Source organism: Sciurus carolinensis, chromosome 14 (assembly GCF_902686445.1).
Source record: "Sciurus carolinensis chromosome 14, mSciCar1.2, whole genome shotgun sequence".
NCBI lineage: Eukaryota > Metazoa > Chordata > Mammalia > Rodentia > Sciuridae > Sciurus > Sciurus carolinensis.
In genome coordinates this window covers 13,642,571-13,668,426 of record NC_062226.1, presented here as the reverse complement: position 1 = coordinate 13,668,426, position 25,856 = coordinate 13,642,571, and the positions used below count along the sequence as shown (strand labels likewise).

At 37.4% G+C, this 25,856-nt stretch overlaps 1 protein-coding gene across 1 annotated transcript in view; it reads left to right on the top strand.

Moving 5' to 3' along the window:
- The window catches only part of Cntrl (centriolin), a 101,977-nt gene that overhangs the window by 6,711 nt on the left and 69,410 nt on the right, over positions 1-25,856 (top strand). Inside the window, 2 exon segments of the mRNA XM_047524737.1 lie at positions 1,007-1,293; positions 2,741-2,871. Coding sequence (XP_047380693.1) covers positions 1,038-1,293; positions 2,741-2,871 — 387 coding nt within the window. The 5' untranslated portion in view covers positions 1,007-1,037.

Sequence of the window (25,856 nt, the reverse complement as noted above, 5' to 3'; positions counted from 1 at the left end):
TGGTAGAGGGAATGAGTGATAGAGGTGAGTCACGAGAGATAGAACCTGATCATGGGGACCTTGAAGGGCTCAACAGGTATTCATTTACAGACTGCAAATTTTGCTTTATAAGTAGATCCTTCTGACTGTCTGACTGTAGTAGTATAACGAGGGCTTGGAGTAGAGTGGACTGATTCGAAAGATATTTAGGAGTTAGAATTTATAGGACTTAGTGATTGATTGGTGTGGGAAAAAGGAAGAGAGAGGTATCGCCAGGTTCTCAGGTTTCTGAGCACTGTTCACTGGTGAGAGAACACCGGAAGAGGAATGGAGTGGGAAGAGAGGAAGGGAGGAAAGGGTAAATGAGACTGTTTGAACTGAGTTTAGAATGTTTAGAGTGTCAGTGAGATAAATAATTGAGAAGATGATTCTGGAGCTCCAGGAAAGGTCATATAGAAGATATCAATATCAGTATAAAAGTGGCATTGGGAACCATGAATATACATTAGGTTGGCAAGATGAAATTAAAGAGAAACTGGAAGGAAACTTTGAGGAATACTGGCATTTAAATTAGGCTAAATAGAGGAACATGAGCCCGCAAAGGAGGCCATGGGGTGATCAGGGAGGTGGGAGGATACCAGGAGAGTGTGGTGTCCCAGAAGCCACAAGAACTGTTTAGGAGTGAGAGAGAGCTATCAGTGTAAAAGACTGCTGGTCCCCACTTATCTCTAGCTTCCCGCATCCTGGGACTTCTTTGGTGTGTGGAAGAGACCTTGTGACTAGTGTAGTCCAGTCAACTAAGAATAGGATGACAGTAACACTTCTGACTGGAGCATGTCTCTTCCCTGTTGCAGTTCATCAGTGATGTTCAGAATAGTGTCTGCTCTGTCAGGTTAGGGTAGCATAGATCCTCCCCTGTATAACCTCTGAGTTTATAACTTTGTGTCTTATAAGCTCTCAAAAAAATTTAATGGTTTTGATAGTTCTGGAAAAATTAACATGTTAAATATTCTGAAAACCCTTGCAGGTTTTGATGACCACCTGGCTTTATCCTTGCAATGAAGAAAGGTTCTCAACAAAAAAAATTCTCCAAAGCCAAGATGCCACCATCTTGTCACACTTCCAGCCCATCCCTTATGTCCAGTATGAGATCTAGGTCACTTTCACCTTTGATTGGATCTGAGACTCTGCCATTTCATTCTGAAGGACCGTGGTGTGAGCAAGTCAAGTTTAAAGATGAACACAATGTGATTTTGGGCTGCCAAGACCACAAAGGTATCGCTTTTTCGTCTGAGAATTTGTCTGACCACATACGTAAGTAGAGTTGGAAACTGTTGAATTTACATTTTTGGCCCAAATGTAACACCCATCCTGCTACTCACTTGAACTGTTGTTTTCACTGACAAATTGTGGAAGACAGTGAGAGAACTGAGGCTTCTGGGTGAGGGTGAAAATGTCGTCTTAGGGGAGTGGAGTTTCCAGAAAGAGGAAGCTTTATTTCCTGTGGAAGAGGGCCTACATGCTCATTCTCTAGTTGTGCCACCCTGGGTGAGGAGGAGGGCATATCTCTGCATTTCAGAGTGCCTTTGGTGTAAATATTCAGTATGAAAATGTTATCCACACTTAGGCTGTGCCAGTCTGCTTACTTTCAAACTGCTGGGTCTGTGAGTAGACTGATTACCACATTTGAGAAATGCATATGTTCCATCAACAATTTTTGTTTTTTCTTAAAAAGCATTCTTTTAGTTGGGAGTCTGTTTTCAAAAATGTCTTATTCTTTGTAGGTCATGAAGTCACGGCTGTCAAACTATTAATTTGAATATCTGATCAATTTTTTATTAATAAACACTAACAGCATTAAGTTTATACTATACTACATATTTGCTGCCAATTGTTCTCAATATTTCTATTTGATTGATATTCTAGGATATTAGTCATTTTTATTCCTAGAACAAATCAAATTAAAGAAAAAAATCAATGTTTTGAACTAAAATTAATTTGATATTAACATATAAGTCATTATAGGGATCTCTTGGCCCATAGCCTGGATCTGAATCAGGATTATTTTTTTCTGACTTGTAAAGAGCCACGAAACAATTTCCTTTTCATAGCTACTTTCAGAAAATGTAATATGATTTTAACAATTTTTTACTACATTAACCAGGATGACCATAAAACAAAATGTGCTGTTATTCATCAGGTTGGTACTGAATCTTTATACTGTATGCTGTGACACTCTGCATTTAAAAGAGCAACAAATTTAGAGTTTCTCACTATTAAAAAGGAAGAAAATAGGATTTTGAGAATTTAGTTTCTGAACTTTGGCATTTAAAAAAAAATAGTACCAGTTTATTTTTAAACACTGACTTGAAAATATTACTTTGAAACAAACTTGATGCTGCATATGGATAATATTGTAAGTTTTGAATTCAACTGCCTTTGTTTATGTTCTAGATTTGCAGCTTATTAGTTGTGAGATTTTGAGCAAATAAAATTTCTGTAAATGTGGATCTCAAAGGTTTGTTGTACAAACTAAATTTGTAAAATGTAAACTGTTAGCCCAAAGCTTGGCACACATCTAATATTTCCATAGTGTACTTGCTATTTATTCCAAAAATTCTATAAGTTAAAACACTGTTAAGGTATTTTTTAAACTTTTGCCTGGCTTAAAATTTTTTTCTTACATAGTGTCAAAGTTATGATTAGTTTTTGGAATATGCATATCTCCCTCTACTGATAATAATCTTGTTTGTAATTTCAGGAGCTGATTCAAAAGTAGGAGTTAGATATATTACAGAGGCCCTCATTAAAAAACTCACTAAAGAAGACAATTTGGCTTTGGTAAAGTCTCTGAATCTTTCACTTTCTAAAGATGGTGGCAAGAAGTTTAGGGTATGTTACCAACAATTTCTGTATATAGACATTGACTTTAACTTTTTGTGTTTTAAAATTGCCAGTAAAATAAAAAAAGATTTGAATCCCATCCTCATGTCCCCTAATTTTTACCAGACCTTTTATTGTTTCTAGTGAAAGTTATACATCAGAAGTTTTAGAACTCCAAATTCATAATCATCTATTATTCAGTATTAAATACAGTATTTCATTGAGTATGTTTCGTAGTGCAGCTTTAGTGGTTATAAATTCTTTTAATTTTTGCTTGTCATGGAAAGTTCTGATTTCATCTTTAATTCTGAAGGAGAGTTTTGTTTAGTAATCTTGGTTGGCACCCATTTTCTTTCAGGGCTTGGTAAATATTCCAAGCCCTCCTGTCTTTTAGGGTCTTGGATGAGAAAGAAGTTGATATCCTAATTGGCTTACCTCTAAATGTGACCTGCTATTTTTCTCTTGCATTTTGATTATTATGTATGTTGGAGAAGATCTTTTCTGATCCTGTCTATTTGAAATTCTAAATGCTTTTTTTATTATTGTATACAAATGGGATACATGCTGTTTCTCTATTTGTACATGGAGTCAAGGCATACCATTTGTGTAATCATACGTTTACATAGGGCAATGATGTTTGATTCATTATTGTTTTTCCTTCCCCCCCACCCCTCCCACCCCTCTTTTCCCTCTATACAGTCCTTCTTTCCTCCATTCTTACCACCCTCCTTATCCCTAACCCTAAACCTAACCTTAACCCTAACGCTAACCCCTCCCACCCCCCATTATATGTCCTCATCCACTTATCAGTGAGATCATTCGTCCTTTAGTTTTTTGAGATTGGCTTATCTCACTTAGCATGATATTCTCCAATTTTATCCATTTGCCTGCAAATGCCATAATTTTATCATTCTTCATTGCGGAGTAATATTCCATTGTATATATATGCCACAGTTTCTTTATCCATTCATCAACTGAAGGGCATCTAGGTTGGTTCCACAATCTGGCTATGGTGAATTGAGCAGCAATGAACATTGATGTGGCTGTATCTCTGTAGTATGCTGATTTTAAGTCCTTTGGGTATAGGCCAAGGAGTAGGATAGCTGGGTTAAATGGTGTTTCCATTCCAAGCTTTCTGAGGAATCTCCATACTGCTTTCCAGAGTGACTGCACTAATTTGCAACCCCACCAGCAATGTATGAGTGTACCTTTCTCCCCACATCCTCGCCAACACCTGTTGTTGCTTGTGTTCTTGATAATCGCCATTCTAATTGGGGTGAGATGAAATCTTAGGGTAGTTTTGATTTGCATTTCTCTTATTACTAGAGATGTTGAACATTTTTTCATATATCTGTTGATTGCTTGTACATCTTCTGTGAAGTGTCTGTTCATTTCCTTAGCCCATTTGTTGATTGGATTATTTGCATTCTTGGTGTAGAGTTTTTTGAGTTCTTTATAAATTCTGGAAATTAGCGCTCTATCTGAAGTATGAGTGGCAAAGATATTCTCCCACTCTGTAGGCTCTCTCTTCACGTTACTGAGAGTTTCCTTTACTGATAGAAAGCTTTTTAGTTTGAATCTATCCCAGATATTGATTCTTGCTTGTATTTCTTGTGCTATGGGAGTCCTGTAAAGGAAGTCTGATCCTAAGCCAACAAGTTGACGGTTTGGACCTACTTTTTCTTCTATAAGATGCAGGGTCTCTGGTCTGATTCTGAGGTCCTTGATCCATTTTGAGTTGAGTTTTGTGTAGGGTGAGAGATAGGGGTTTAATTTCATTCTGTTGCATATGGTTTTCCAGTTTTCCCAGCACCATTTGTTGAAGAGGCTATCTTTTCTCCATTGCATATTTTTGGCCCCTTTGTCTAGTATGAGAAAATTGTATTTATTTGGGTTTGTGTCCATGTCCTCTATTCTGTACCATTGATCTACCTGTCTATTTTGGTGCCAATACCATGCCGTTTTTGTTACTATTGCTTTGTAATAGAGTTGAAGATCTGGTATTGTGATACCCCCTGCTTTGCTCTTTCTACTGAGGATTGCTTTAGCTATTCTGGATTTTTTATTCTTCCAGATGAATTTCATAATTGCTTGCTCTATTTCTGCAAGGTACATCATTGGGATTTTAATTGGAATTGCATTGAATCTGTATAGCACTTTTGGTAGTATGGCCATTTTGACAATATTAATTCTTCCTATCCAAGAACATGGGAGATCTTTCCATCTTCTAAGGTTTTCTTTAATTTCTTTCTTTAGTGTTCTGTAGTTCTCATTGTAGAGGTCTTTCACCTCTTTTGTGAGATTGATTCCCAAATACTTTATTTTTTTCGAAGCTATTGTGAATGGGGTAGTTTTCCTAATTTCTCTTTCTGAAGATTCATCACTTATGTATAAAAATGCATTGGATTTATGAGCATTGATCTTGTAACCTGCTGCTTTACTGAATTCACTTATGAGTTCTAAAAGTTTTCTGGTGGAATTTCCAGGTTCCTCTAAATATATAATCATGTCATCAGCGAACAGGGATAGTTGGAGTTCTTTTCCAATTCGTATCCCTTTAATTTCTTTGGTTTGTCTAAGTGCTCTGGCTAGAGTCTCAAGGACGATGTTGAGTAGAAGTGGTGAAAGAGGGCATCCCTGACTTGTTCCAGTTTTTAGGGGGAATGCTTTCAGTTTTTCACCATTTAGAATGATATTGGCCATGGGCTTAGCGTAGATGACCTTTATAATGTTAAGGAATGTTCTCACTACCCCAATTTTTTCTAGTGTTTTGAGCATGAAGGGATGCTGTATTTCATTGAATGCTTTTTCTGCATCTATTGAAATAATCATGTGATTCTTAACTTTAAGTCTGTTGATATGGTGAATGACATTTATTGATTTCCGGATGTTGAATCAACCTTGCATCCCCGGGATAAAATCCACTTGATCGTGGTGCACTTTTTAATATGTTTTTGTATGCGATTTGCTAAATTTTCTTGAGAATTTTTGCGTCGATGTTCATGAAGGATATTGGTCTGAAATTTTCTTTCCTCGATGTGTCTCTGTCTGGTTTAGGTATCAGGGTGATATTGGCTTCATAGAATGAGTTTGGGAGGGTTCCCTCCTCTTCTATTTCATGGAATACTTTGAGGAGTATTGGAATGAGCTCTCCTTTAAAGGTTTTGTAGAACTCGGCTGAGAACCCATCTGGTCCCGGACTTTTCTTGGTTGGTAGACTTTTGATGACTTCTTCTATTTCATTGCTTGAAATTGATTTATTTAAGTTGCCTATGTCCTCCTGGTTCAGTTTAGGTAATTCCTATGTCTCTAGAAACTTGTTGATGTCTTCGAGGTTTTCTGTTTTGTTGGAGTATAGATTTTCAAAATAGCTTCTAATTATGTTTTGTATTTCACTTGTGTCTGTTGTGATATTTCCTTGTTCATTCTGAATTTTAGTAATTTGAGTTTTCTCCCTCTTTCTCTTTGTTAGTGTGGCTAAGAGTTTATCAATTTTGTTTATTTTTTCAAAGAACCAACTATTTATTTTGTTAATTTTTCCAATTGTTTCTTTTGTTTCAATTTCATTGTTTTCGGCTCTGATTTTAACTATTTCCTGTCTTCTACTTTTGGTGTTGGTCTGCTCTTCTTTTTCTAGGGCTTTGAACTGTAATGTTAAGTCGTTTATTTGTTGATTTCTACTTCTTTTGTTGAATGCACCCCATGAAATAAATCTTCCTCTAAGTACTGCTTTCATAGTGTCCCAGAGATTTTGATATGATGTGTCTTTGTTCTCGTTTACTTCTAAGAATTTTTTTATTTCCCTCCTGATGTCTTCTGTTATCCATTCATCATATAATAGCGTATTATTTAATCTCCAGGTATTGGAGAAGTTTCTGTTTTTTATTCTGTCATTTATTTCTAATTTCAATCCATTATGATCTGATAGAGTACAAGGTAGTATCTCTATCTTCTTGTATTTGCTAACAGTAGCTTTGTGGCATAAAATATGGTCTATTTTAGAGAAGGATCCATGTGCTGCTGAGAAGAAAGTGTATTCATTCTTTGTTGGATTGTATATTCCATATATGTCAGTTAAGTCTAAATTGTTGATTGTGTTATTGAGATCTATGGTTTCTTTGTTCAATTTTTGTTTGGAAGATCTGTCCAGTGGTGAGAGAGGCGTGTTAAAATCACCTAGTATTATTGTGTTATGGTCTATTTGGTTTCTAAAATTGAGAAGGATTTGTTTAACATACATGGATGAGCCACTGTTTGGGGCATAGATGTTTATGATTGTTATATCTTGCTGATTTATGCTTCCCGTAAGCAGTATGAAATGTCCTTCTTTATCCCTTCTGACTAACATTGGCTTGAAGTCCACATTATCTAAAATGAGGATGGATACTCCAGCTTTTTTGCTGTGTCCGTGTGCATGGTATGTTTTTTCCTATCCTTTCACCTTTAGTCTATGGGTATCTCTTTCTATGAGATGAGTTTCTTGCAGGCAGCATATTGTTGGATTTTTTTTTTTTAATCCAATCTGCCAGTCTATGTCTTTTGATTGATGAGTTCAGGCCATTAACATTCAGGGTTATTATGATATGATTTGTATTCCCAGTCATTTGACTCATTTTTGTTTTTTGACATGATTTGGTTTCTCCTTTGGCTATTCCTTTAGGCTAGTTCCTCCCGTTGCTGATTTGCATTGTTGTTTTTCATCTCTTCCTCATGGAATATTTTGCTGAGAATGTTCTGTAATGCCAGCTTTCTTTTTGTAAATTCCTTTAGCCTTTGTTTATCATGGGAGGATCTTATTTCGTTGTCAAATCTGAAAGTAAGTTTTGCTGGGTATAAGATTCTTGGTTGGCATCCGTTTTCTTTCAGGGCTTGGTAAATATTGTTCCAGACCCTTCTAGCTTTTAGGGTCTGGACTGAAAAATCTGCTGATATTCTTATTGGTTTCCGCTGAATGTAATTTGATTCTTTTCTCTTGTGGCCTTTAAAATTCTGTCTTTATTTTGTATGTTAGGTATTTTCATAATAATGTGCCTTTGTGTGGGTCTGTTGTAATTTTGTATATTTGGTGTCCTATAAGCCTCTTGTACTTGGTTTTCCATTTCGTTCTTCAGATTTGGGAAATTTTCTGATATTATTTCATTGAATAGATTGTTCATTCCTTTGGTTTGTTTCTCTAAGCCTTCCTCAATCCCAATAATTCTTAAATTTGGCCTTTTCATGATATCCCATGATTCTTGGAGATTCTGTTCATGATTTCTTACCATCTTCTTTGTTTGGCCAACTTTGTTTTCAAGATTAAATATTTTGTCTTCAATGTCTGAGGTTCTGTCTTCCAGGTGTTCTATCCTATTGGTTATGCTTTCTGTGGAGTTTTTAACTTGGTTTATTGTTTCCTTCATTTCAAGGATTTCTGTTTGTTTTTTTTTTTTTCAGTATCTCTAACTCTTTATTGAAATGATCTCTTGCTTCCCGTATTTGGTCTTTTAACTGTTGATTGATGTGATCATTTAATGCCTGCATTTGCTCTTTTTTTTTCTTTTTTTCTTTTTTTGTGGTACTGGGGATTGAACCCAGGGCCTTGTGCTTGCAAGGCAAGCACTCTACCAACTGAGCTATATCCCCAGCCCCTGTATTTGCTCTTTCATCCCTCCTTCAATGCCTGCATTTGCTCTTTCATCTCCTCATTTGCTTCCCTGATTGTTTTAATTATGTACATTCTGAACTCCCTTTCTGCCATTTCTTCTGCTGTGCTGTCATTGGGTTTTATTGATATAGTATCTAGGTTTGTTTGGGACATTTTCTTCCCTTGTTTTCTCATATTGGTCAGATGTCAGTGGGACCCTGAGATATTGCAGATTTCCTCTATTGGCTTATAGTGTCCCTGTAGATTTCCAGTGTATCACCTCCCAGCCTTCAGTAGCCTGAAGTCTTGGAGGAACTTGATAATGCAGTGCTTCCGAAGAAAGCTGCTCCTAGCCCCCTACTGGTTCCAGGGCTTGGAGCTGGCTCTGTGCGGAAAGGCTCTCACTGGGGGGCCTGCACCGCGCAGCTGGCTGTGTAGGAGGAGCCCACCGCCGGAGTGTGCAAGGCTACCTAGGGAAGACTCTAGCTGCCCTGCCTTGCTCTGATAAGCCGCCCCTATCTAGGCCTGCCGCCCAGGCCAAGCTTTACCCCGTGCGGGAGACTCACCCGTGGCTCTATTTTAGTCCGAGTCTCTCAATGCCTCCCCTTCTTGAATCCTGGGTTCTGGAGTGATTAGAGATGCAGTCACCCTCTAGTCCACCATCTTGGATCGCCCCGTGGAAAGAGCTTGCGGCTGGAGGGGGCAGGGCCGCCTGGAGAAGTCTCTGGCTGTCCTTCCCTGATCCCAGAGGCTGCTTGTGGGTCAAAGCTCTCCGTTGGCTCGGGGACTTGTGGCTGGCTCCGTGGCTGCATTTTAGTCCGAGTCTCTCAATTCCTCCCCTTCTTGAATCCTGGGTTGTGGAGTGACTGGAGATGCAGTCACCCTCTAGTCCACCATGTTGGATCGCTCTAAATGCTTCTTGTATTTGGATTTCCATCTTGTTCCTAGGGTTTGGAAAATTTTCTGGTATCATTTGATTGAAAAGGTTGTGCATTCCTTTAGTTGTATATTTTGGGATTTTCATCTATGCCAGTGATTCTTAGATTTGTTTTCTTTATGTTATCTCAGATTTCTTGAACATTCTAGTCATGGTCTCTTAACGTCTTTTCTTTTTTATTGACTTTATTTCCAAGATTATATTCTTTGTCTTCAAGGCCTGAGAATATGTCGTCTTTGAGGTCTAATCTATTGGTAATGCTTTCAACTGAATTTTTAATTTTACTTTTTAAGTCTTTCATTTCCAAGATTTCTGTTGGGTTCTTTTTCAGAATCTTCATCTCTTTATTGAAATGATCTTTCACTTCCTTTATTTTTTAAATTGATTCCTTACATTTTCTTTTAGCTCATTGAATATTTTAACTATGAACTTTGTATATTCTTTCTCTGATATTTCCTCAATGTGTTGTTAGTTAAAGAGTTGCAGACTATTTGAGGTGGTTTGTTCCCTTGCTTTCTCATATTGTTTTTATGTGTACTGATCTGCTGGGATGATTATCTCTTCTACTTTTATGCCAGGGACTATAGTGAACTTCTTTTCCTTAAGTGCCTCAGTCTGGATGAATAACCAGGTATTAATACTTGCAGTCAATGTGTATCCTCTGCTGTTCCCAGTATCAGTACCACTTTGAGTGAAGATGCTAAATCCTATTAACTACAATCTCTTGAGAGCACAGCCATGTACTATTAGACCTTAGGAAACAAAAAACTTGTTGACAATGTTTTACACAGTTTTCCTGATATGGGAATGAAATTGTAGTAATATTCTAGAATAGGTTGAAATGAGTTATTATAGTAAAATTCATATTACATTATATGGGAGCTATAAAGGGGAGGAGAGAAAATTGGGAAAAGGAAAGATAAAAGAAAGAAAAGAATAATAAAAAACCAAGTAAGAGAAGAAAAAGGTGGTGGTGGGGGGAGGGAATTAACGCAGCTGTAGGTAATACAATAGAGAAAAGAGAGACTATGAAGAGCAAGTATAAACCTGAGTTATGAAAAGAAAGCAAGAATGATTCCAGTTAATGCTTTAAAACATTAGAAGACATATAATCTAGTGGGTTGAGGATGCAATAGCATGTAATAGAGGAATGTCAATCAATGCAAAATGAAAAGCAATATATTTAAGATCAAAATTGACATTAGAGCTATATAAAATTATCCATGCTGAAGTTGAGAAATTAATTATTGAGTCTTCCTCTTTGGATTTCATCAGAATTTGGGACCTTAGAAGATGCCAACTACTCTTTAAATTCACCTGTGTTTCTCTGGGTGTGAGATGTTTATCACACTAGTTCACCTCTAATACAATTCTTGGAGGACCCCTGGCCTTCTGTTAGAGTTAGAGGAAATGGTCCCTGATATCCTGTGACTTAGCAAATCCATTATTTTCTGTTAAAGGGTGTAGTCTTGTCTTGTGTGCCCTTCTTAAGAAAAGCTCCTTCTATTCAGCACTGTCAAATCCAGTGTGAGCTACACTAAATATTTTGGAGTGTGTGTTGTGATTGTTTAAGACAGAGGTATTTTAGTCTGTTTGATGTGGTCCTGGGTGGCCTGCTGGGCTGAAGGGGCTACTTCCTCTCTGGAATGTACCAGCCAGCGATTGGTGGACTTGTATCTGGATCCACAGGTTGGTGTGTAGTGTCTGGGGTACTCTTCTCTCAGCCCCTCTCTGGGGTATACTGCTGTTTTGCGTGTGTGAGGTTCTCCATTGACTTCTTTAGTTTAACCTCAGAAATTACCTTCAGGGGTTCGAGTGCCTGAATGAGAATGAGTTAAATCCGACTTTAGAACTTAGAGCTGTGGATCCACCTGGAAGTGCTGGTACACAGGAGAGACTTCCCTGATTGCTCTGGATTTCCTGCCAACCAGTACTTGTTTGTTAGCTCAGGGACCTGAACCTGCATACTTAGAGGATGCTATGCTATTTCTGTTGGAGAAGGGGCATAGGATATAGTCACACTGAATGTTGTGGAATACTGGGTGCCTGCGACTGTCCCCAGGGACTTCATTAAAGTGTCAGAGGGGTTGGTAGCTGTCTGCAAGTGTGAAGCCTATGATTGCTGGTTCTCTGTGGGTGGTTTGTGATGCAGAAGCTTCACCCTGGCTGATGTGTATTACTGGGACTCTGTTCCTATTACTGGTATAGAACATCAATTTGCCCACCATTATGAACCTTTCTATGGAGAGGTGCTATCGAAGCACTTGGTAGCTGTCTTCAACTGTGGGTCCTGTGGGTGCAGGCTCTCTGTGGCAAGAGATCCTAGCACAGAAGCCCTTGCACTCACTAGTGCAACTCACCAGGGTGTTAGCCATCACCATGATGGGAGTAGATATGAGTTGACCCATCTTAACTTTAGCTCCAGTGAAGCCTGTAGCGGGTGCTTGGTTGGAGCTAGTACTTCCATAGGCTGAATGTGAAAGGATGGAAATATATATACTGTATAAATGAAGACTGAAAGCAAGCAGGGGTAGCACCTGTTCTATCAGACATGGAAGACTTCAAGCCAAAATTAGAAGAGATAAAGAAAGTCTCTTCATAAAGGTGAGGGGAATCATCCAACAAGAAGATATAATGATTGGAGTATTTATGTCCCAAATGCTGATGTGCCAACATACATAAAACATATCTTTTTATGTCTTTATATCTTTTCGATACAAAGAATCAAGTAGATCACAATACAATAATACTAGGTGATTTCAACACACCTTTCTCATCATTAGATAAGTCATCCAGACATATATCAAGTAAAGACTCTTCAGGACTAAAATGTACTGTTAATGAAATGGACCTAACAGACATCTAAAGAATATTTGATCCATCAACAACTGAATTTACTTTCTTCTCAGTGGCAAATGGAACTTTCTCTAAAATAAATCATATCATAGGGCACAAAGCAAGTCTTAGCAAGTACAAAAAAACAGAGATAATTCCTTGAATCCTATCAGATCATAATGGAATGAAATTAAAAATCAACAGTAAGATAAAAATGTAAATCATTTTACTTGTTTTTCTTATAAAAACAATTTTATTGAGATATTATTTGCATGTCATAGCTTCAAGCATTTAAGGTGTACAATTGAATGATTTTTAGTATATTTACAGAGTAAATTGTGTTATATTGCTAGGGCTGCTATACTAAAATATCAAAGACTAAGTATAGTAATTGAAACAACAAAATCTTAATTTTCTCATTTTGGGAAGATAGAGGTCTAAGATCAAGGTGTCAGCAGGGTTGATTTCTTTTTTCTTTTTTTTTTTTTTAATTAAAATCTTTTTTATTTTTACAGATTGCATTTTTTTTCTTTCTTTCTTTTTCTTTTCTTTTTTTTGTTTTTTTTTTTTGCAGTGCTGGGGATTTAACCCAAGGCCTCATGCTTGCGACAGACTGCATTGATTCATTATACACAAATGGAGTACAACTTTTCATTTCTTTGGCTGTACACAATGTAGATTCACACCATTCATGTAATCATACATATACATAGGGTAATACTGTCTGTTTCGTTCTGCTATCTTTCTGTCCCCTCCCCCTCCTTCCTCTACACCATCCAAAGTTCCTTCATTCTTCTCTTCCCCACCGCCACCCACCCCCATTACATATTATTGTCATGCAATTATAAGAGAGAACATTTGACCTTTGGTTTTTTGGGATTGGCCTGTTTCACTTAATATGATATTCTCCAACTTCATCCATTTACCAGCAAATGCCATAATTTTATTATTCTTTATGACTGAGTAATATTTCATTGTGTATATATACCACAGTTTCTTTATCCATTCATCTATTGAAGGGCATCTAGGTTGGTTCCACAATCTAGCTATTGTGAATTGAATTACTACGAATAGGGATGTGGCTGCATCACTGTAGTATGCTGATTTTAAGTCCTTTGGGTATAAACTGAGGAGTGGGATAGCTGGGTCAAATAGTGGTTTCATTCCAAGTTTTCTAAGGAATCTCCACACTGCTTTCCAGAGTGGCTGCACCAATTTGCAACTCTACCAGCAATGTTTAAGTGGGCTTTTTTCCTCACATCCATGCCAACACTTATTATTGCTTGCGTTCTTGATAATAGCCATTCCAATTGGAGTTAGATGAAATCTTAGGGTGGTTTTAATTTGCTTTTTTCTAATTCCTAGGGATGATTAGCACTTTTTCATATATTCGTTGATCACCTGTATATCTTCTGTGAAGTGTCTGCCCATTTCCTTAGCCCATTTACTAATTGGGTTCTTTGTATTTTGGGTGTAAAGTTTTTTAAGTTCTTTATAAAATTTGGAGATCTGTGCTCTGTCTGAAGTATGTGTGGAAGAGATTTTCTCCCACTCTGTAGGCTCGCTTTTCACATTATTGGTTGTTTCCTGTGCTGAGAAAAAACTTTTTAGTTTGAATTTATCCCATTTATTGATTTTTGCTTTATTTCTTGTGCTGTGGGGGTCTTGTTAAGGAAGTCTGGTCCTAAGCCAATGTGATTCAGATTCAGGCCTACTTTTTCTTCTATTTGGTGAAGGGTCTTGGGCCTAATTCCTAGATCCTTGGTCCATTTTGAGTTGAGTTTTCTACAGGGTGAGAGATAGGGTTTTTTTTTTTTTTTTTTTTTGTTTTTTTGTTTTACTGCATATGGATTTCCAGTTTTCCCAGCACCATTTGTTGAACAGACTTTCTCTTCTCCATTGTAAGTTTTTAGCACCTTTGTCTAGTATGAGATAACTGTACTTATGTGGGTATGTCTCTGTGTCTTCTATCCTGTACCATTGGTCTACCTGTCTATTTTGGTGCAAATACTATGCCATTTTTGTTACTATTGCTCTATAGTAGAGTTTAAGTTGTGGTATAGTGATACCTCTTGCTTCACTCTTCCTGCCCAGGATTGCTTTGGCTATTCTGGGTCTTTTTTTCTTCCAGATGAATTTCATGATTGCTTTTTCTGTTTCTATGAGAAATGTCAGAGGGATTTTAATTGGAATTGCATTAAATCTGTATAGTGCCTTTGGAAGTGTGGCCATTTTGATAATATTAATTCTGCCTATCCAACAACATGGGAGATCTTTCCATATTCTAAGGTCTTCTTCAATTTCTTTCTTTAATGTTCTGTAGTTTTCTTTGTAGAGATCTTTCACCTCTTTGGTTAGATTGATACCCAAGTATTTTATTTTTTTTAAAGACTATGCGAAGAGAGTTGTCCTCATTTCCCTTTCAGATGTTTCTTTGCTTAGGTATAAAAATGCTTTAGATTTATGCATGTTGATTTTATATCTGCTATTTTGCTGAATTCATTTATCAGATCTAGGAATTTTCTGGTGGAGTTTTTTGGATCCTCTAAATAGAGAATCATGTCATCAGCAAATAGTGACAACTTGAATTCCTCTTTTCCTATTGGTATCCCTTTAATTTCTTTAGTATGTCTAATTGCTCTGGCTAGTATTTCAAGGATGATGTTGAATAGAAGTGGTGAAAGAGGGCATCCCTGTCTTGTTCAAGTTTTTAAAGGGAATGCTTAGAGTTTTTCTTCATTAAGAATGATGTTGGCCGTGGGCTTAGCATAGATAGCCTTTACAATGTTGAGGCATGTTCCTACTATCCCTATTTTTTCTAGTGTTTTGAGCATGAAGGGGTGTTGTATTTTGTCGAATACTTTTTCTGCATCAATTGAAATAACCATATGATTCTTATCCTTAAGTCTGTTGATATGATGGATTATGCTTATTGATTTACAGATGTTGAACCAACCTTGCATTCCTGAGATGAACCCCACTTGATCGTGGTGCACTATCTTCTTAATATGTTTTTGGATGTGGTTTCCTAGGATTTTATTAAGGATTTTTGTGTCTATATTCATCAAGTATATTGGTCTAAAATTTTCTTTCCTTGATGTGTCTTTGTCTGGATTGGGTATGAGGGTGATATTAACTTCATAGAATGAGTTTGGTAGGGTTCCCTCCTTTTCTATTTCCTGGAATACTTTGAGAACTATTGGAATGAGTTATTCTTTGAAGGTCTTGTAGAACTCGGCTGAGAATCTATCTGGTCCTGGGCTTTTCTTGGTTGGTAGGCTTTTTCTACTTCATTGCTTGATATTGATCTGTTTAAATTGTGTGTGTCCTCCTGGTTCAGTTTTGGAGGATCATATGTCTCTAGAAATTTGTTGATGTCTTTGTTATTTTCTATTTTGTTGGAATATAGATTTTCAAAGTATCTTCTCATTATGTTATGTATTTCAGTGGTGTCTGTCATATTTCTGTTTTCATCACGAATTTTAATAATTTGAGTTTTCTCTCTCCTCTTTGTTAGTGTGGCTAATGGTTTTTCTATTTTGTTTACTTTTTCAAAGAACCAACTTTTTGTTTTGTCGATTTTTTGAATTGTTTCTTTTGTTTCAATTTCATTGATTTTAGCTCTGATTTTAATTATTTCCTGTCTTCTACTACTTTTGGTGGTGTTCTGTTTTTTTTTTTTTTTTCCCTAGGGCTTTGAGCTATGTTAGGTCATTTAGTTGTTGACTTTTTATTCTTTTCTTGAATGTGCTCCATGAAATGAATTTTCCTCTTAGTACTGCTTTCATAGTGTCCCAGAGATTTTGATATGTTGTATTGTCATTCTCATTTACCTCTAAGAATTTATCTCCTCCGTGATGTTTTCTGTTATTCATACTTCATTCAATAGCATATTATTTAGTCTCCAGGTATTGGAGTAATTTCTGGTTTTTATTTTGTCATTGATTTCTAATTTCATTTCATTATGATCTGATAGAACACAAGGCAGTATCTCTATTTTTTTGCATTTACTAAGGGCTGCTTTGTGGCATAACGTGGTTTATTTTTGAGAAAGTTCCATGTGCTGCTGAGAAGAAAGTGAATTCACTGATTGATGGATGGAATATTCTATATATATCTAAGTTATTGATTGTGTTATTGAGTTCTGCGGTTTCTTTGTTTAGTTTTTGTTTGGAAGATCTGGTGACAGTGGTGTGTTAAAGTCACCCAGAATTATTGTGTTGTGGTCTATTTGATTCCTGCCATTGAGAAGGATTTGTTTGATATACATGGATGCACCATTGTTTGGGGCATAAATATTTACAGTTTTTATGTCTTCCTGATTTATGCTTCCCTTAAGCAGTATGAAATGTCCTTCTTTATCCCTTCTGACTAACTTTGGCTTGAAGTCTACTTTACCTGAAATAAGGATGGAAACCCCTGCTTTTTACTGACTCTGTGTGCATGGTAGGTTTTTTTTCCCATCCTTTCACCTTTAGTCTGTGGATGTCTTTTTCTATGAGAAATGATCAAGTGATGAGTCTCTTGAAGGCAGCATATTGTTGGGTCTTTCTTTTTAATTCATCCTGTCAGTCTATGTCTTTTGATTGATGAGTTTAGGCCATTAACATTCAGGGTTATAATTGAAATATGATTTGTATTCCCAATCTTTTGGGCTTATTTTTGATTTTTAACTTGACTTGGTTTCTCCTTTGAATGGTATTTCCTTTAAGGTCATTCCTCCCTTTGCTGACCTACATTATTGTTTTTCATTTACTCCTCATGGAATATTTTGTTGTGAATATTCTGTAGTGCAAACTTTCTATTTGTAAATTCTTTTAGCTTTTGTTTATCATGGAAGGATTTTATTTTGTCTTCAAATCTGAAGGTTAGTTTTGCTGGGTCTAGTATTCTTGGTTGGCAACCATGTTCTTTCAGAGCTTGAGATATGTTGTTCCAGGCCCTTCTAGCTTTTAGAGTCTGGGGTGAGAAATCTGCTGATATCCCTATTGGTTTCCCCCTATATGTAATCTGATGCTTTTTTCCTGCAGCCTTCAAAATCCTATCTTTATTTTGTATGTTAGGCATTTTCATTATAATGTGCCTTGGTGTGGATCTGTTTGATTTTGTGCATTTGGTGTTTTGTAAGCCTCTTGTATTTGATCTTCTGTTTCATTCTTCAGATTTGGGAAATTTTCTGATATTATTTCATTGAATTGGTTGTTCATTCCTTTGGTTTGTATCTCTGTGCCTTCCTCAATCCCAGTAATTCTTAAATTTTTTTTTTTTTTCATGATGTCCCATAGTTCTTGGAGGTTCCATTCATGATTTATTACCATCTTCTCTGTTTGGGCCACTTTATTTTCAAGATTAACTATTTTGTATTCAGTGTCTGAGTTTTTTCTTCCAAGGGGTCTAGTCTGTTGGTAATGCTTTCCATTGAGTTTTTTATTTGGTTTATTGTTCCCTTCATTTCAAGGATTTGGGTTTTTTGAGAATCTCTCTTTGTTGAAATGATCTTTTGCTTCCTGCAGTTGCTCTTTCAGCTGCTTATTGGTGTGATCATTCATTGCCTGCATTTGCTCTCTTATCTCATCCTTTACTTCATGAATCATTTTAATTATGTATAATCTGAAGTCCTTTTCTGACATTTCTTCTACCATATTGTCACTGGATTCTATTAATATAGAATCTAGATTTGTTTGGATCATTTTCTTCCCTTGTTTTTTCATGTTGTTCATGTATCTTCCCCACTAGAAGTACAGATCTCGTGTATTGCTGTTTCCCCCCTATAGGCTTATAGTGACCCTATAGATTTTCAAAACCTTTTCTTTAAGGGAGAGATCAATATTAGCAGTGCCCAGTACAGACAATATGCAACCCTAAACCAAATAGCCCCTATGAGGACATTAACAATATTGTCATAATAAACAGAGTGAGTTCAGTTATTATCTTCAGTATAACAAATAGATTTGCAATAAGTTCTGTAGTTTCTAATGGAGGACAAAGAGGATGGGGAGGGGTATAGAATGTAGCTGTTAATAGGACAAGAAAAGAGTATATAGAAGTTCTAGATCATAGAAAGAGTGAGAGTGTAATCAAAAGAAGCATGTGAAAAGGGAGAAAGAGACTCTGAGGGAACAGGTAAACAAAAGGAAAAAAGAGCAAGAAAAGTAAAGAAATAAAAACTTAAAATTTTTTAATAAGGATAAAAAAAAATCTACACTATAACAGTCATATAGTATTCAAATCTCCCAGTCTTCAGTAGCTTGATGTATGAGAGGTCTCCAGCAGGCGTCTTAGGATGAGATTTGCCCCACCTAAAGATGGGAGATACAGCTTCCAGGATTATCCAAGATGGCCGCTGTGGCTTCCAAATGTATTGGTAAATAGGGAGCTACAGCTCGTGTGGGCGTGGTCAGCTGGAGGTCCTGGAGGCGGGGTGGTTCGGCAGAGGTCCTGGAGTTGGGGTGTGGTCGGTCTGGTTGTGGGATCCTGGAAGCAGGGTGCAGTCAGTCGGTCTGGGGGTCTTGGTGGCAGGGAGCAGTCAGTTGGTCTGAGGGCCCCGAAGGAAGGGAGTAGTTGGCCGGGTTGAGGAGTCCTGGAGATGGGGCTCAGTCAGACCAGTCAGGGGTCCTACAGGTCCTGGCTGTTGTCTCAAAATGTCAGCAGCCACGTGTAACTAAACCTGCAGGTTCTGTGACAATGAACTGCCAGGCAACAGCAGGTAGCTGGCGCTCCACTGGCAGTCTGCAGTCAGTCTACTGGCTGCTGTCAGACCATCAGGAGGTGAATCTCAGGCGGTGGGTGATGGGTAGGTGAAAGGCAGGCGATGGACAGGCAAGAGGCAGGCAAATGGCAGGCAGGCGCCAGTCAGTGAGCAATCTGTACTCAAAAAGTAGTCGATATGCTGGCAGGCTGCAGGTGATCACAGTAGACAAATAGGGTAAACAGCAGGGGATCAATAAGGAGCAAAAACTGCCTCACCAAGAAGCAGATATCCTCTGCTTGAAACCTGAGTTATGGAGTGATAAGGAACGCAACCTGTCTCTGGTCCGCCTGCCTCTAGTCCGCATCTTGGATCCACCCTATAAATCATTTTAACACCAGAGGTTAAATAATATGCTTTTGAATGAGGAAATTCTAGGAGGACCAGTGGAATAGAACAGAAAGCACAGAGAAATACACATAGATAGTATCACCTAATACTCAACAGAGGTGCCAAAATATATATTGGAGAAAATATAACCTTTTTAATAAATGGTTCTGGGAAAACTGGATATCCTATGTAGAAAATGAAACTAGATCTGTATTTTTCACCCTACATGAAAGACCACTCAATGTGAATCAGAGACCTAGGAATCAGATCAGAGACTGCAATTGCTAGGAGAAAACATGGTTAACATTCCAACATAATGGTGTAGGCACTGTCTCTTTCTTTACAACATCAAAATAAAAATCTACATGGTAAAGGAAACAAGCATGAAGAGAGAGCCTACAGAGTGGGAAATCTTCTCTAGCTGTTTCTCTGGCAAGGAATTAATGTCCAGAATACATAAAGAAATCAAAATACTTAATAATAAATGGGCAAAACAGACACTTCTCAAAAGAAGAAACAAAAATGGCCAACACATATATGAAAAAATGTTCAGTATCTAGCAAATCAAAACTACATTGAAGTGCTGGAACTGTACCTCAGTGGTAGTGCACTTGTCTAGCATGGGCTCGATTCTCAGCACTGCATATAAATACATGAATAATGGTATTGTGTCTCTGTACAACTAAAACAATTTACAAAAAGCTACATTTAGATTTCCTCTTACTCCAGTTAGAATGGAAATCATCAAGAATACAAATAATGCTGGTGAGGATGTCAGGGAAAATGTGTACTCATACATTTTTGCTGGGACTGCTAGTTAGTTACAACCACTCAGTATTTATCCAACAACCGCAGGTAATCAGCATACTATGGTGATACAGGCACATTATGTTTATAGTAGTGCAACTCACAATAGTCAAGTTATGGAACCAACCCAGGTGCCTGTCAACAGATGAATGGTTAAGGAAAATGTGGTATCGACACACAATGGAGTTTTATTCATCCACAAAGAAGAATAAAATTATAGCATTTGCTGGTAAATGAACAGAACTGGACGACATTGTGCTAAGCAAAATAAGCCAGACTCAGAAAGTCAAGGATTGAATGTTTACTCTCATATGTGGAAGCTAGAGAAAATAAGGGGAGAGTGGAGGACGGAATGAACCCATGAAAATAGAGAGAAGGTCAGTGGATTAGAGGGTAGAGGAGTAGGGAAGAGGGGTGGGAAAAAGGAGAAACAATAGAATGAAATTGACCAAATTATGCTATGTACATATGTGTATATAACACTGAATTTCAGCTTTATGAATATAAAGCACCAATTTTAAAAAAACAATAAGTAGAAAGAAGACCAGTAGAGTAGAGGAAGGAGAACAGGGCAAGAAGAACAGGATGAAGGAGGAAGCACTGGGGACTGAAGTGGAGAAAATTGTATTCTAGTATGATTCTGTTATAATGAACCCCACTATCATATAGGTCTATAATGCACTAATAAAGTGTGAAAAAGAGAATATAATGATCATTTTTTAAAAGTTTGCTGTCCTTGCTTTGGGAGTGTTTAATACTTTACTAATAAGCTATACAATGTGAACACAGTGTAATAGACACCTTCACTTCTTTTCTTGAAATACATAAAACTGAGATTCTACCACGTTGTTCACAGAAAATAATTTCAGAAAGCTGAAGAGCTAAATGAAAACAAAGCTGTACAAAAATTTACAAACAAAATGCTTGTAAAAGTGTTAGGAAAGAGCTAGACATGGTAGCACACACCTGTAATCCCAGTGACTTGGGAGGTTGAGGCAGGAGTATTCCCAAGTCTGAGGCCAGCCTCAGCAACCTTTGAGAGACCCTCAGCTACTTAGCAAGACCCCATCTCAAAAAGTGCTGGGAATGTACCTCAGTGGTAAAGTTCCTTCAGTGGTAAAGTTGTACTGGTTCATCCCCAATACAAACAAAACAATAATATAAAATTAAAAAAAAATTATATATGTGTGTGTGTGTGTGTGTGTGTGTGTGTGTGTGTGTGTGTGTGTGAAGAGTATGAGAGAGTAACTAAAATCTTAAGAATGGACAAACAGTAACCCTAGTACCACAAAGAAAAGTATTGATAGATTTATTTTACATAAGGATTGAAGAGTTGTGTTTAATGAGAGAATCTTTTTAAAAGTTAAAAGAAAAAGGAAAATCTGGCAGGTAGTGTTTGCAGAATCTGTAACAATATTCATTAATATGTGGGTCTCCTCCATTTCCATTGAGAGAAGCAGCTCAATGACACATGCAAGAAATATGAGCAGGCAGTTCAAAAAGTACTGTAAGTGACCAATATTAACATGAAAATGTGTTCAATTTTTAATATGAAAGAGATGGGAAATAAAACAAGTTTTATAACATCTGTTGGACAAGACTTGAAAAGATTCGTTATTCAATAGGTATGGGAAATGGATATTTCATATTTATTGTGGGTGAATAGATAAGTACTGTAATTTAGGAGGTGGTTGGGAATATTTATCAAAATTTCTAATGTGCTTTTTTTTTGATCGAGTAATTGTGCTTATACTGTCTGACCCAGTGATTCTATTCCTTGATGTCTATTGTACCAGTATTGTTTGTACATATATGCAAAAATATCAATATAGGAATGTTTATTAAGCACTATTTAAATAAAAAATTAGAAATAATTAAATGTCAATAAGGTATCATTTTTTAAAATAATTTATTTTGATTCATTGTAAACAAATGGGGTACAACTTGTTTCTCTGGTTGTACATGAAGTAGAGTCATACCATTTGTGTAATCATACATGTACATAGGATAATGATGTTTGTCTCATTCTGTTATTTTTCCCTCCCCCTACCCCTCCCACTCCTCTTTTTCCTTTATACAATCCATCCTTCCTCCATTCTTGCCTTCCTCCCACCCCCCATTATGTATCATCATCCACTTATCAGATAGATCATTTGGTCTTTGGTTTTTGGGATGGCTTATCTCACTTAGCATGATATTCTCCAACTTCATCCATTTGCCTGCAAATGCTATAATCTTATTATTCTTTATGGCCAAGTAATATTCCATTGTGTGTATATATCACAGTTTCTTTATCCATTCATCAGTTGAAGGGCATCTAGGTTGGTTCCACAATCTAGCTATTGTGAACTGAGCAGTTATGAACATTGACGTGGCTGTATCACTGTACTGTGCTGATTTTAAGTCCTTTGGGTATAGGGCAAGAAGTGGGATAGCTGGGTCAAATGGTGGTTCCATTCCAAGTTTTCTGAGGAATCTCCACACTGCTTTCCAGAGTGGCTGCACTAATTTGCATCCCCACCAGCAATGTCTCAGTGTACCTTTTTCCCCATATCCTCGCCAACACCTATTGTTGCTTGTATTCTTGATAATCATCATTCTAATTGGGGTGAGATGAAATCCTACGGTACTTTTGATTTGCATTTCTCTTATTACTAGAGATGTTGAACATTTTTTCATACAACTGTTGATTGCTCGTTGATTGCTTTTTTTCTCTCATAGCCTTTAAAATTCTATCTTTATTTTGTATGTTAGGTATTTTCATTATAATGTGCCCTGGTGTGGGTCTGTTGCAATTTTGTACATTTGGTGTCCTATAAACCTCTTGTATTTGATTTTCCATTTCATTCTTCAGATTTGGGAAATTTTCTGATATTATTTCACTGAATAGATTGTTCATTCCTTTGGTTTGTTTTTCTGTGCCTTCCTCAATCCCAATAGTTCTTAAATTTGATCTTTTCATGATATCCCATAATTCTTGGAGATTCTGTTCATGAGTTCTTACTATCTTCTGTTGGGTAAAGTTTGTTTTCAAGATTAAATACTTTGTCTTCAATTTCTGAGGTTCTGTTTTCCAGGTGTTCTATCCTATTGGTTATGCTTTCTATGGTGTTTTTAATTTGGTTTATTGTTTCCTTCATTTCAAGATTTCCTTTCTGTTTGTTTGTTTTTTTCAGAATCTCTACTTCTTTATTGAAATGATTCTTTGCTTCCCGCATTTGCTCTTTTAACTATGGATTGGTGTGATCATTCAGTGCCTGCATTTGCTCTCTTATCCCATCGTTTGCTTCTCTGATCATTTTAATTATGTACTTTCTGAACTCCCTTTCAGACATTTCTTCTGCCATGCTGTCATTGGATTTTATTGATGCAGCATCTAGGTTTGTTTGGGACACTTTCTTCCCTTGTTTTCTCATATTGTTCACGTATCTTCCCCTCTAGGAGTGCAAATCTGAGGTATTGCAGTTTCCCTCCTGTAGACTTATAGCGTCCCTGCAGGTTTCCAGTAACTCAGCTCCTAGTCTTCAGTAGCCTGAGGTCTTGGAGGAACTTGATAATGCAGTGACCCAAAAAGGATGGTGCCCTTATAGGGATGGTGGCCTCCAGGTGGGGTATATTCCCTGGTAGTGGGCAGAGGCACCTCCACGTGTTGACAGGTGGTCAACCGCAGGGGCACTAGACTGTGGCTGGGGCCCAGCTGGTCTGGGCCCGGGTCTCTGGGCATGCCTCCCTAGTGCAGAAGTCTCACCTGGCAGCTCTGTGCTGGGCTCGGCCCTCTGGTCCTACCTCCCTGGCGGGGAAGTCTCACCTGGCCTGGTGAGACCTTCTTTCATGACATCAGATGGCAGAAGGCCAGAGGGCAAGAGAGAATAAGGTATCATTTAAGCAAAATGTGGCACAATATACCATGAACTGCTATGCCTCTTTTATTTTTTTGGTATCAGGGATTGAACCCAGGGGTACTCTACCACTGAGCCACATCCCCAATCTTTTTTTCTTTTTATATTTTATTTAGAGACAGAGTCTTGCTCAGTTGCTTAGGGACTTGCTAAGCTGCTGAAGCTGTCTTTGAACTCTCGATCCTCTTTCTTCAGCCTCCTGAGGTTCTGGGATTATAGGCATGTGCCTCTGAGTCTGGCTGTTATGACTATTTTTAAAAAGCGATTTAGAGCTCTGTGTGTTAACATGGAAATATGTACACAGTTGTTTTATGGTCTTAACATTTTTTTTTAATTCTAGTTTTCTCTGCGAGTATAAATGAATGGAAATAAGTAGAAATATCTGGTATACACATTCCAACCTCTTAAAAATGGTTTGAGTATTAGGAATTTTGGGGGGTTGAGGGTAGGGAAGAGGATATGGGGCCTTGATGAAGAATTTGAATTTTTTTCTAGAATATATTCAGGTCTTCCTTGTATAATTAAAAAATAAAAAAGGAAACATGCTAGAGTTCAAAATTGTAAAAATGAAATATGAAATAAATAATCACTGTGTAGTTATTATATACCATACATATGTTGGACTGTGGCAGTAGATACAGAAGTGAATAAGCTTAGTTTTTAATCTCAGTGCATTTAGGACTTAGTGTGATGAATGCCTAGGATTAAGAGGAGACACAATCATAGAGCTTGTGTGGGTGAGGCCTACCCAGTGAAAAAGCCTGAGGGAGCTCTTACAGAAGATCCAAGAGTGTGATGAGTGGAGGCTAAAGAGCATGAGCTTCAGGCAGAAAGTAATGATTAAAAAGTTAAAGAATTGTTGGGGCTGGGGAGATAGCTCAGTCAGTAGAGTGCTTGCCTTGTAAGTACAAGGCCCTGGGTTTGATCCCCAGCACCCCCCCCCAAAAAAAAAAGTTATAGAATTGTCAAATAAGAGGAAAACATAGAAGTCAATGGATTTTGCAATTAAGAAGTCCATTCTTCTGTTTCTGAAACCCACCAAGTTCATTTTTTTTTTTTAAGAACCTCTGCATTTTCTTCTGCTCAGCCTAGTATTCTCTGACCCCAGATGTTCACATTCCTAGATTCTTGTTATTAAGGTCTCATCTTGGTGTACTTAGGCTTTCTCTTACCACCCAATCATAGTTAGTCACTCTTTAGTCAAGAGATGTTTGTTTAGCACCCACTATATGTCAGGTAGTGGTACCATGGCATTGTACACAACAGACAAGATCTGCCCTGTTTGTGCCTTGCATTCTATCACAAGATGTTTATTACTTTCTTATTAGTACTGTTTGTTGTCTGAAAATCTTATTTGCTTCTTCATTGTGTGTCTCTGCAGATGAATACACATTCTAGTTTTCCTTAATTGCCATCATATTTCCTGTCCCTAGAACAACTTCTGACACATAATCCATGTTCAATTTGTGAAATATTGAATGGCAGTCTTGGAGAGAACCATTTGAATGCATTGATGTGGTAGAGGATGTATCACCTTACTAATATATTTAGGAGTGAGTAGAAGGCAAAGTGAGTAAATGTAGACAATTCTTGTGAGAATGCAGATGACATAGAAGGGGAGTAAGATTATGTCTTCAGAGAACGAGAGTGATTTATTTTCTATAGAAGAATTGTGAGCTTATTGAAACTAAGCTGTGTGTAGCAGGGAGGGATTGTCCAGTTCACCGCTACAGCCCACTGCCTGGTGCCACACTTGTGGACAGTATGTGCATAGAGCATGTCTATTGTGAAATGACTGCCTTTAAACTGGAGAGG